General features: G+C 37.6%; 1 protein-coding gene across 1 annotated transcript in view; it reads left to right on the top strand.

The window, feature by feature from the left end:
- Positions 1 to 11,602, top strand: part of DNAH11 (dynein, axonemal, heavy chain 11) — a 166,996-nt gene that overhangs the window by 26,751 nt on the left and 128,643 nt on the right. Inside the window, 16 exon segments of the mRNA XM_009325768.1 lie at positions 234 to 275; positions 1,056 to 1,253; positions 1,829 to 1,849; positions 1,852 to 1,952; positions 2,328 to 2,720; positions 3,921 to 4,253; positions 4,918 to 5,166; positions 5,261 to 5,415; positions 5,820 to 5,985; positions 5,987 to 6,055; positions 7,522 to 7,533; positions 7,535 to 7,639; positions 7,734 to 7,816; positions 8,538 to 8,676; positions 9,545 to 9,628; positions 10,983 to 11,141. Of these exon segments, the coding sequence (XP_009324043.1) occupies positions 234 to 275; positions 1,056 to 1,253; positions 1,829 to 1,849; positions 1,852 to 1,952; positions 2,328 to 2,720; positions 3,921 to 4,253; positions 4,918 to 5,166; positions 5,261 to 5,415; positions 5,820 to 5,985; positions 5,987 to 6,055; positions 7,522 to 7,533; positions 7,535 to 7,639; positions 7,734 to 7,816; positions 8,538 to 8,676; positions 9,545 to 9,628; positions 10,983 to 11,141 (2,309 nt within the window).

The raw sequence follows: 11,602 nt of genomic DNA, 5'->3' as shown, positions 1-11,602 counted from the left end.
GATCTAAGGAAGAAATTTTTTATGCTGAGGGTGGTGAAACCCTGGCACAGGTTGCCCAGAGAGGTGGTGGATGCCCCATCCCTGGAAACATTCCAGGTCAGGTTGGATGGGGCTCTGAGCAACCTGATGTAGTGGAAGATGTCCCTGCCCCTGGCAGGGGGGTTGGACTAGATGACCTTTAAAGGTCCCTTCCAACCCAAACTATTCTATGATTCTGTGATAACTGAAGGAATGAATACACACATTTTGGTTCTACTCGTCTGTGCCTCATCTGTGTTTGTAGTCACTGATTTAGTGGAAAGTTACTGCTAATCACTGAACAAGTGCGATCCGCATAATATGGTCTCTTACCCAAGTGAATTTATACATCCATGTTGTGCATGTGTATAGTTCAAGTTTTGTGGTATATTCTGGAAACTTCATGTTCTTGCATTGAAGTGCACTCAGTAACACTCTCAGAATTGCTTTTTAAGAACTGTAAGAGGTTTGCTTAATGATTTTTTTTTTTGGATGAGTCAATAACTAACAAACCCAGGAATTTCGCTGCTTTAGGACAACACTAACATACCCCACATAAACAGTGTTATACTTCTATGGTGACACCACTTTCAAAGATACTTATGTGGGACCTAGACATCCAAGTTATTTGAAAATTGTACTCCATCTCTCCCTCCTTTCCTGATCCTTTAGCAAACATGCTTTTAGGTGGTAGCACAAAGAATGGAAAGCTCCTGTAGGAGAATTAGACCCATCTGAATTAAATTACTGAGTAACAAACATTCCACTGACATAGCTACTAAGATACAATGGGGGCATATTCTCCTTTTTTCCCCAGAATTTTATTGTTCCCATTGTTCTTGCTTCTTGCTTTATGCATCTTTTCCGCTCTGGTTCAGTTTGGTAAGACTATGGCTAGCTTAAAAATGGCCAGCATACATGGAACTTTATCTAAAAATTAATAATGTGGGAAACCAAAAGCTTCCACCATAATTTGTTTGTGAGTTGGTATCGTTAAATGAAGAAAACTGACTAGGTGTGGTTTTTTCCTTGCAGAGTCTTAGAAAGTCCAGAAGCTGCTTTTATTTCTCAGAAATATATGGAGATGTTGAAATTCCTTGACCAATATGAAGATCAGACCTACTGCGGATGGAAAGTTCAGGTGGATGAAATTTGTCAGTTTAATTTAGACCAACCTCTAATTAAGCGTAATGCTGAAAATGGCCTCCTGAGTGTGAATTTTGACCCTAAGGTATGTATGTATAATTGTAATTAAATCTGTATCTGATGTTTCTCCTTGACTTCATATTCATAAAATGACAGTAATATTCTAGGGTATGAGTAAATCTTAAAATCTTAAATCTTACTTATTTTGTTGTCTTTGTTTTCCAGTTGGGAAATCTAGTTGCCCTATACCTGCTCAGGGGAGAGTTCTTACTTTAAACAGTAAAGAAGGTTATTACAGTAGTAAATGGTTTCCCCAGAGATGCATGGAGGAAATATAATAATATATGCTAATATATTAATATATATTATTTAATATATAATAATATATTAAGATATATTAATATAATTATATAATAATGACAGCACTTACCTTGTAACATACCTTCAAGTTATCAACTTCAAAAAGCCCTTAAATCCCTACCCTTAAATTGCTGAGTACTAATTAAAAGATGTCTCCTGTATACTTTCTTGTACTCCAGTCATCAAAAAGATATTCTAATGCCTTGTATCTGAGATTAAATACAAAGTAAACAAAAAGTCATTGTGTTCAGGCTTCTGGAAGGATAAATATGAAATAAACTGTTTCTTTCCTTCTTCTAGCCAGTGGCTTTATTAAGAGAGGTGAACTAACCTTGATGTTGAACCAACCCAGTATTCTAGATTCTGCTTTAGCTTTGTGTGTTTTGTTTTTAATTTCTTCTGCACCATGGCCCTTGCAACTTGCATGCGTGTGTGCGAGCACGTGCATGGCTCTGACTATCCTCATCTTCTTTTTGAAAGGAAATATCACATCTTTGTCTAACAGAATCCCACCGCAGCTTACCCTTCAGCTTGCGATGCTGGCCACAGCTGAGCATTGGATACCTGGGGGCACTGCCAGTCTGGATCTTCCAGGCTGTGGATCCCGTTGCCTTCCCATAGCTTGCCTTCTACCCAGCAGCCTGTTCTGTTTGGACACATTCAAGGTCTGCATGGTTTCCCTTTCACAGTGTGTAGGTGTGAAAGGACCTCCCTCAAATAGCTGTTCTGCCCAGCAAAGTGCATAATATCAGGTGTGGGACGTTAGAGAGATTTCATCCTGTGTGTGCCTTTCCTGTGAACAGTGTATCGGAAACCTTGACCTTGTCGTTCAGCTGTACAACAGACTAATGCAGACTACTCTGGAGGTAGAATATCCTCTGACTGAAAAAGAGCTGAGAACTATTGATGACGAGCTAAAAAAAGTGGAAGAAATATGCATGTGGCAGGCGACAACCTGCTGGGACTGCATCAAACAAGTGAAAGCATCAGTGTGTGATTTGGAGCAGAGAGTTCAGCAATCAAAGGACAATGTTAGATCAATCCAGGGAATTATGAACGCTTGGATGGAACGTGCCCTCTTTTTCAGGAAAGGTAAAAAAGAAGCTCTATTATACCTGGATGACAAAGGAGAAAGACTTGCTAAAGTATACAAAATGCTGCAAGAAAATAGCTACCAGATACGTCATGTTGTAAAGGTAATGGCCAAGTGAGCTGTATTTTGATGTAGTGACATGGGTGTTAAATATTTGACTATTAATACTTGGTCACATGCATGTTTTTGTTCAGTTATTTGTATAATTGCACAAACTGCACAAAAGTTAAGACTGATGTCTGAAGACAAATAGGGAGAAGAGAGAACAGATTTGGCATTGTTGCCAAAGTTCTTTTTTTTTCTTCTGAAAAGTACATTAGTGCTTTTTTAAGTTGGTAGATTGGGAATGACTGGCAAGCTGCAGTCATGATAGTGCTGCTGTCTCGTTTTTGTTACTCTGAGCTATGTTCCTGTGATCCCCACGGGTAAATTAATTTCTGCAGCTGGAGAAATTGTCCTGAAACGCTTTCTTGCACTAGATATATTGTGAAATAGTTTTGATTTGAAATGTGAATATTGCTTCCTTATGTGTAATTAAAAATATACAACAGATAATTCACCAGTTTACTTATGAACGCTAAATCAAATTATAATATCCTTAAATATGAACTGTTGTGTTAGGTGACTACAAGTGATGTATCATACAGTGACTGAGTCAAAGAACTTAACAAGGTGTGAATGCAGAAGCAGTTTTTTTTGTCTCTGCTCAATTTTTGCAAATTTTTTGAGGGACCTGCTTCTGTGTATACTGCAACAAATTTTTGTGTCCATTATCAACATTAATCTTAGTGTTACTATCTGAAGAGTACCTTTTAGTTCCAATTCAGACCTAATTTTATTTGTATTATTGCCTTTATTTATATTATTGATATTTATTTAAGAAGGGGATCAAAATAAGTGTTTCTTTTTAATGTTTAGTTAAATATAACAAGCGTTGATACTACAATGCAGAACAAACATGCAGAAATGTTCCTACAAAATGTGAATATTCCATCCAAGTTGATGTATTGTGTGATAGTTTTCTGCCAACCTGTAGTCTTTTCAATGCAGGGATACCTTCACCCTTGCACAGATGTTTTGCTAGTGTGAATGTGATTCCAGGGAGGTTCAGGAGTCTCCTACACAGACCAAAGTATGGTACAGCAGCACACTGGATGCAAGATATGTTAGAAAGTGTTGTTTTGCAATACACGGCAACTATATAAAATAATACTGAAACAAGGAGGTGTATTGAATGAAAACATTAACACAACCATATATTAAAGGGCTTTTTAACTGTGAGACTGTTTGTTTGCTTATTTAGGAAAATTTAAAGCTCTTCAAAGCAGATTCCTCTTCAGCCTCTTGGAAGATTTATATAGAGTATGTTGATGACGTTGTTGTCAATGGTTTATATAACACCATAACGCATTCTTTAGACTTCTTTTTGGAGAACACAGAAAAAAGTTTGAAGCCAGCTCCACTTTTTCAAGCCCAAATGACCTTTAATGGCACAGAGATTCAATTTAAACCTTCTCTAGATAAAGAGGCTGGTGATGGCTTTTATGACCTAGTAGATGAACTCCTGGGTGATGTTTTCCAAATGTCTGCCCAGGTGAAAAGGGTAGCAGCACACCTGGGATCAGAACATTACCAGGTACAACTTCTCCTCTTGTGTTTGGAAATAATGAATCCATAATGATTTCACTGAATGAATAATTGTAAGCTGCAAGAAGTTTATTTTTAGTTGCAAACTCATTTAATAGCATCAGTCTTCAAATCCTGAGCCTCATCTGTTCTCTCAGTTATGCAGTTTATAGAGGCATAGTCCCATTAATTTCTGAAGGCTTACTCATGCTTTCACCCGATTCTGCATCCATGAGCAGCAGAATGAAGTTGCCCATTTTACACAAAGCTAATTTAGATTAGTTGAATATTCATCTCCTGAATGAGATGTGTTGTGCTGTGAACTTCCACCTTGGGCGCCATGTTGAAGTCTGTAAATCTTCACACAGTGGAAACTTAATCTCTTAGACAAGTAAGGGAGTACCCACCTAACTGGAGGTCAGAGTTACGTATAGTTCGTGAAAAGTTCAGCTTTGAATAACTTGCAAAGGATATGTATTCAGTTTGGTTTTATGTGTTCATATAATGAAATGTAAACCCAAAATAGGAACAGCTGAGTGAATTGTAATTTTTCTTGTTAATAGATCTCTGGGGAAAAGGGATGGAATTCTAGTCATCCATCTGCATGTAAATTTAACCACTTGGTATTACTGTCTCAGTTACTGAAATAACAAAACTTTTCTTTTGATGCTTAGAATGATACGGACAACGTGTTTGATCTGTCTGAAATCAGGCAGGAGATTATGGAGAGAGTGGCAAATGTTACCGGCAAAGCCCTGGAGTACAGAAGATCTCTTGCTAGTTACGCGTCTCTCTGGCTGGAGGACCAGTCTGAGTTTACGAAGCAATTCCCTCTCCGTGGTCATGGTTTAGCATCCACAAAGATGTCTCTTACTGATGAAGGCTCTCAACAGCCTCCCATCCTTAAACTGTTTAAAGAGCAGGCAAGAACAGAATTAGTAATTAGCTATTTAATGGGGGGGAGGGGAGTGGGAATTGGAGGAGTATATGCATTTATTTCTCTCTCTTCTGCTCTAGATTGACATCTATGAAAATCTTTATGTTCAGATAAGCAAGTTTGAAGACTCTAAAATTTTTGGAAGTTCGTTTAAAGTGGATACGAAGCCTTTCAAAATGAGCTTGCTAAACATTATTAAGAAATGGAGCGGGATGTTTAAGGAGTATCTCTTGAGATGTGTCTGTCATTGTTAGGTAAAATGGAGTCCATGTTTACATACACTAAAGGAATAATTATAAGCTTGGGTCTTTTTACATGTAATACTTCAATGAGCTGGGTTTGCAGCTTTTTTATTTTTATTTTCTTAGGGTTTTTTTAGTGGTTGGTTGGGTTTTTGTTTGTTTTTCCAGATACTATACTTGCATATCCTGTTGGGTGAATTCTCAATAGTAGCACTTGCCATCTCTGGAAGTCAGGCCCAAAATGTCTTAAAATGATATCATAAAAGTATATTATTTCTATTTTATTTTATAAATAACTATTTTGTAAAACAGCATAAGTGCCACTAGTAGTACCGGTAGGGCTTACTACATGTTTACTCACTATAGTAAGGAATGTTTGCCCTGTTTGTAATCATACCTGTCTCTTTGGTAGTCTGACTGACTTAGAGTTTATAAAAGTGACAAATGCTGGACTTCGAAGAGAGGTGACCAAGGGAGATTATTGTGTGCTGGTAGAAATCATGGGCCATCTCTTGGCTGTGAAGCAGAGGCTGACAACTTCTGATGAACTCTTTGAACCTTTAAAAAGAGATGGTTGCACTGTTAGAAAGCTATGGACAGAAGATGCCAGAAGAAGTTTATGCCCAGTTAGAGGTACTGTAGCAAAAGTAATATATCATGTTTGCTTACGTGTGTATGTGGTCCCGAAATAGTGGTATTTGATCTCAGTGACACAAAATTCATTCTGCTCTTTCCTCTCCTTCTCAAATGCTAGCCATAAAACCAGGTAGCTTTTCTTATGTTCTTTAAAAGACTTGTTTTATGTGAATGATGGAAAATCAGTTCAAAAAGAGATGTGTTGCGTTTTGTTCTGAATGAGATCTGTAGTTATTTTTTGCTTTTTTTCCTTTACTTTTTTTTTCTATTGACCAAATCGTGTTCACATCCATAAGCCTCCTCCCAGGAGCTGAGCCATAATAGAAACTCTAGTGAGTGTATTTCCTATGTTGCTTCACCTTCTTAACACAGTTAACGGTAGTTTGGGGCTCTGTTCAAACATGGATACAAAAGCTGGGATTTGATGCCTGTCAGGTGATATTGTCTTTCAGACGTCCTCAGCCACTTGTTTCTGTATATATTCTGCCCCACACCCATTCCAGCTATAATTATTTTGGATGGCGGTGAAATTGGGGGAATCAACTGAATTAAACGAAACTTGGTGGTAAGAATATGTAGGAAAGCACTACAGCTGCAGTGGTCCCTGCTGACGCTAGAAGAAGAGCTTATTAAGCCATGGCTGTAAGGTCAGCACCTGCATATGAGACACCTCTATTTGGTCTGTTTTGGGAGATGCGCTACACTGTAAATAATGTTGAATAGAATTGGGTAGAAGTTCAGCTAATGTTTTTCATCAGATAATCTAATTAGACAAAATGAAAACTTCTCACCAGTTTCAGTGAGTTTTTGAGTCCGCAGTGCAATGTCTATTTCTGTGTCGATCCAAACCAGATTGAGGGGATGACTAGGAAAATAAATGTACAATTTTTAATGTATACCTTAAACTAGTCGTCTTGCTACTGTGAATTGACTTGGATTCAGGCTTCTCTTTCTTGTACTTTCTTTTGACACAGACAAAAACCCTGTCAAGATATTTTTTTTTCATCCTGATGGAATGGGGTTTTTTGCATGGTTTACTGAATGGTTCTTCTAGAGATCTTAGGGAGATCTGTAGAACGAGAAGGTTATTTCCAGGTCAGCTTTACATATTTGAAAATGTGTTAAAGCAGCAGGAGTGGAGCTCTCTGTTTTACTGTGTGGAAGATTCCCAACATATTTTTGAATGAAGTTTTATGTGATCATATAAAAAATAACTAAGTTCATTAAGTTCAAGCAGTTTATGATTACCAATGATCCATAGAATTAATTATTTTACATTTGACAAAAATTCTAGTAAAAGCTACGACACAGAATATAGTTTATGGTTAAATAAATCCTCAGCTATAATTTCTTATTGATAGGCAGGTGTTGGGGTATCCTCACTGTTAATATACAATCTTACTGATGTTTTTTCTGCCACGTGTGATATTTTTCCTCCAAGATAATTTTACTCTGTTAAATAGGAATTGCCTGAAAAAATGGAATGCCATTAAGAAGAAAGCTGTGTCGGTGAAGCACAAAGTAACTCCTCTTCAGGCATCTGAGGTTGCAGTTACCAGAAGAAAATGCACTTTGCTTGATGTATGTTGAATTCTGTGATCAGTCTTTTTTTTAATCTCTGGGTTTTTTGTGAGAACATGATCAGTGACAGGTGTCATTACCTGTGTTTCATCAGGGGAAGCAGGTGGAATTCAGAGAAAGATTTAAAATGGAAGCTCCCTTTCAGTTTGATGCAGAAGATGCATATGCTTGTCTCCGATAAGGTAATGGGGAATCTCAGAAAAACACATTTGCTTGTAATCTTTCAGTACTAAATCGAATGATATTTCAATGTACATATTAAAATGTTTGTGGGTTGGGGTTTTGGGGGGGGGTGTTTGTTTTTTGGGGGTTTGGTTTTTTTTGGGGGGGTTGTTTGTGGTTTGTGGTGGTTTTGTTGTTGGTTTTTGTGTTTATTTTTTTTTTCCAAGAAGCTGGCATAATTCTAGCACCACCAAATTTAGATTTCTCTTGTTTCTTTTCCAATGTTGCATATGCTCACTGATAAAATAAAAAATTTCAGAATACTTGCTCATATTCTTTATTCATGTTCTTTTAAAGCATCAGCATAATGTGCTCTTGAATACACTAAATCTTGAAGATTTAGTGGATCTTTTTAAAACATTGTGAAGGGACTTTGTTAGCATTTATACAACTTTAAAGTAAGGAGAAGTGGTTTAATAAGAGATTTATTACAAGAGTATAAACTAACTGTTTTCTATGCAGCTTTTCTTTTTATGGTTCAAATGTAGAGCCCTTCTTATGCCTTTTGGGTGCTTTCAGAGATAATGCAAAAGCAACTTTTTAACCTCTTTGCAATAATTGCTTTCAGCTTTTCTTATATTGAATCATACATACAGGATCTCTAGATTTCACTGACAGGTTTAGGTAAGCTCAAAATACCCTATAACTGTACTTTATTGAGTGCGCTTTTCCTCTTCAAGGCAAATCAAGAGCTTGAGATGCTGGAAAAAGAAATGTTACTAATGCAGGAATCTGCAAAACTATTTGAAGTAGCTATTCCAGACGAAGAAATGCAGTTGCTCAAGAAAGTTTAGGATATTAGTGCTTATATTGATGTAAGATTTCTTTTTTTAATAATTAAAAAGTTAGAATATATTTTGAATGTTATATTTTTAATTTGATCCTAGAAGTGTTATAGTTTTGATTTAAAAAGAAAAAAAGTTTAAAATAATGAAGATTTTCATATTCCTTTTGTTTTTGAAATTATAGTTCCTATGTTTTAGGATACCTAGAGTAAAAATATCTCTGTTCTCAAGTTAACCAATTTCAAGATAATCCCAAAGCAAAACAAACTTTGTAGCTTCATTTAGAGCTTTTTTAAATATCAATAACTTGCTTGAATAATTATAATCATTGAGTAAAATTCAGAAAGCCAGAAAATTCCACTTCAGATCTGAGGATTGTACGTTGGAAAGCTGTAGAAGACTAGAAGCAAGAGTCCAGAAAAGTCGGTGTACAGGACTGTATGGGAAATCACCCTTGTAAAGTTCTGTTTACCTCAAGAAGTTGTTTTTCATAGCCAAGGTTAAAAATATACGTACTAGCTTTTCTTTCCATAATTGTTTGCCTAGCGTTGCCTAGCCCAGAGGGGGTGCAGGGCAGTTTCTGCCACATTTCCCAGGTACATCTGTATATTATTAGTGGATATAGGTGTGTATTTAATAGTGCAAGAAAGGTATATATGTATACCTATAAGAAACTGAAGTATAAAATTATTTAAATGCTTGGGGTTTGGGTTGAATTTTGAGAAGATGGATTATTTTGCATGCTTTCTAGGTAGTGGTGGTGTAGGGTTGGAAAAAATAAGGTCCAAGAGCTACTGCTGGTGATCAACTTTCCCCCTCCATCCATTTATCTGTTACATAGCAGAAGCTTGTCTTTACCAAATGTTGTTGACACTTTTATCTGTACTTTCTGTTTCAGAGCAGCATTGATCATTGGGCTAAAATCCAGTGGAGACAGATTAATGTGGAACAGATGGATGTGGAGCTCAGAAGGTTTGCCAAGGCAGGTTCCGTAGCTGTCTCTTTCTGCAATTTATCTGTCTCGGTGCCACCCCTTCCTCACTCTTCCCACCCACTTTGATGTTCCAGTAGATTTGTTGCTTGCATCCAAACTGAATGTTCTGGAACATGTTTTGTTTTGGGGGCTTTCCTTTAAAACTTTATTCTGCTGACTGAGTTTCCAGCCCCTGTGGAAGTACGTGGTCAAACTGTGCTGTCGCTTCTCTGAATTGAGGCAATATGTGAAAGAATAAAGGGGATAGGATTTTATGACAGGCTCTACCAAATGAAAGTCATTATTTTTAGAGGCAGGTGGAATTTGCAGATGTTTATGTGCTCTGCTCTTAGACATAGCTCCAGAGTGTTGGGAGTTGCAGCAAAGATGCTCATTTTTAAAGGGAGGGCACTTTCTTTGCTTGAAGTATCTGCAAAATTTTGTTCATAGTAGCCCTGCAGAAGACAGTTGCAATGGGACAAGGCAAGTATGAAGCAAAAATAGCAACAAAGGCCCCCAGACTATTTGCAGGACACTAGAGGAATAGCTGTGGTTCATAGACAGCATAGTAGTTGAGTATGGAAGGAAGTAAGTCTTGAACCTAATGGGTATAAAGTTTCTTCTTTACACATTTGTTTCAATCAGGAATAAATAAGTTTAATTGTGTGCCCAGTTAGTAGAAGGGAAGAATCAGACTTACAGCAGATGTCTTCGCTTAAAATGCTTCAAAACAATGTGACTCCACTTAGCCCATTATGATACTGGGGGTCATATTTTGTGATGGGGGTGGTAAAAGTGAGGAGAGAGTTGAGATAACAGCATTCCCCTTCTCCTTTTGCATCATTCACTGTGGCACATATGCCAGGTCATGGAACAGAGATGATGCTGATCGCTGCCCGTGAGCTGATCACTTCTGTCATGTTCATCATGCTCTGCTGTGCATATGAGTCTCCCTCACCCCCCTGAATGGTGGTTTGGAATATATTAAATTATGGATACTTTCATCTGCAGTAAGACAATTAGATTTAAATCATCAGGGCTGTGATGAAGTAAATGGCTCTGATCCAATCGTATTTTATAATCATAAAATTACTGTGTAAATGCAGTGTTAATACAGTTCCATTACTATAAGTGACATTCTGGAAAGTACATTTCCAGAGCCTTTGCTTTATCTGCCACATAAACCAATGACCCCAATAAAATCTTCCCTAGGCTTGTTCTGACTACAACTGTCCCACACATCTGCCTTTGAAAGAGGAAAGTAGAGTTTTCTGACAAACCTCCTAAATTTTTCTTAAAGCGATCAACAGGGTGCCTGCTAATGACAAGTAATTATTGCAACTATTTTAATCTTATTCCTTAGGAAATGTGGTCTTTGGATAAAGACGTTCGTTCCCGGGATGTATATAGGGGCTTGGAGTTAAAGGTGAAGAATCTGATGTCATCACTGAGGGCAATACTGGAGTTGCAAAATCCTGCAGTCCGGGAGAGACACTGGTACCACATCATGAATGTGACAGGAGTAAGTATTCAGCCAAAGAGACCCCGGTGATGGTCTTTCATGCTCTACCCATAGATGCAAGCAGTACTGTCAGGCATGTGGTAGAGCCACTGCTGCCAACTATTCAACATGTAAGTGGGGCAGAGATTTAGGTTTCAGACAGAGGCATCTCATGGGTGGAGAAGCGAGCTTGTGGTCTCTGCTCAGACAAAAGGACCCAATTCTCTGAAGGCAGACCTGCCTTGCTAAATTAGAGGGTTCTTCCATACCTGGCTGTCTCCCTGCTGAGCTTCAAAATAGCACTAAGCTTGACAGTTTCTGTCTTGTCTGGGATAGGAGAATACTTCCCAGTAATAATTTCTATTAAATATTTATAAGAAAACCAAGCAATATGGCTAGAAACTTTCCTGGATAGCAAAAGAGAATGTTTCGTAATAGTGAACAGAGGAAATGATGGGCAGAGGGAATGGAAGGTAGGGAAA

The sequence above is a fragment of the Pygoscelis adeliae genome, unplaced genomic scaffold (assembly GCF_000699105.1).
Source record: "Pygoscelis adeliae isolate BGI_AS28 unplaced genomic scaffold, ASM69910v1 Scaffold226, whole genome shotgun sequence".
NCBI classification, from domain to species: Eukaryota; Metazoa; Chordata; class Aves; order Sphenisciformes; family Spheniscidae; genus Pygoscelis; species Pygoscelis adeliae.
This window is presented reverse-complemented; position numbering and strand designations above follow the sequence as displayed.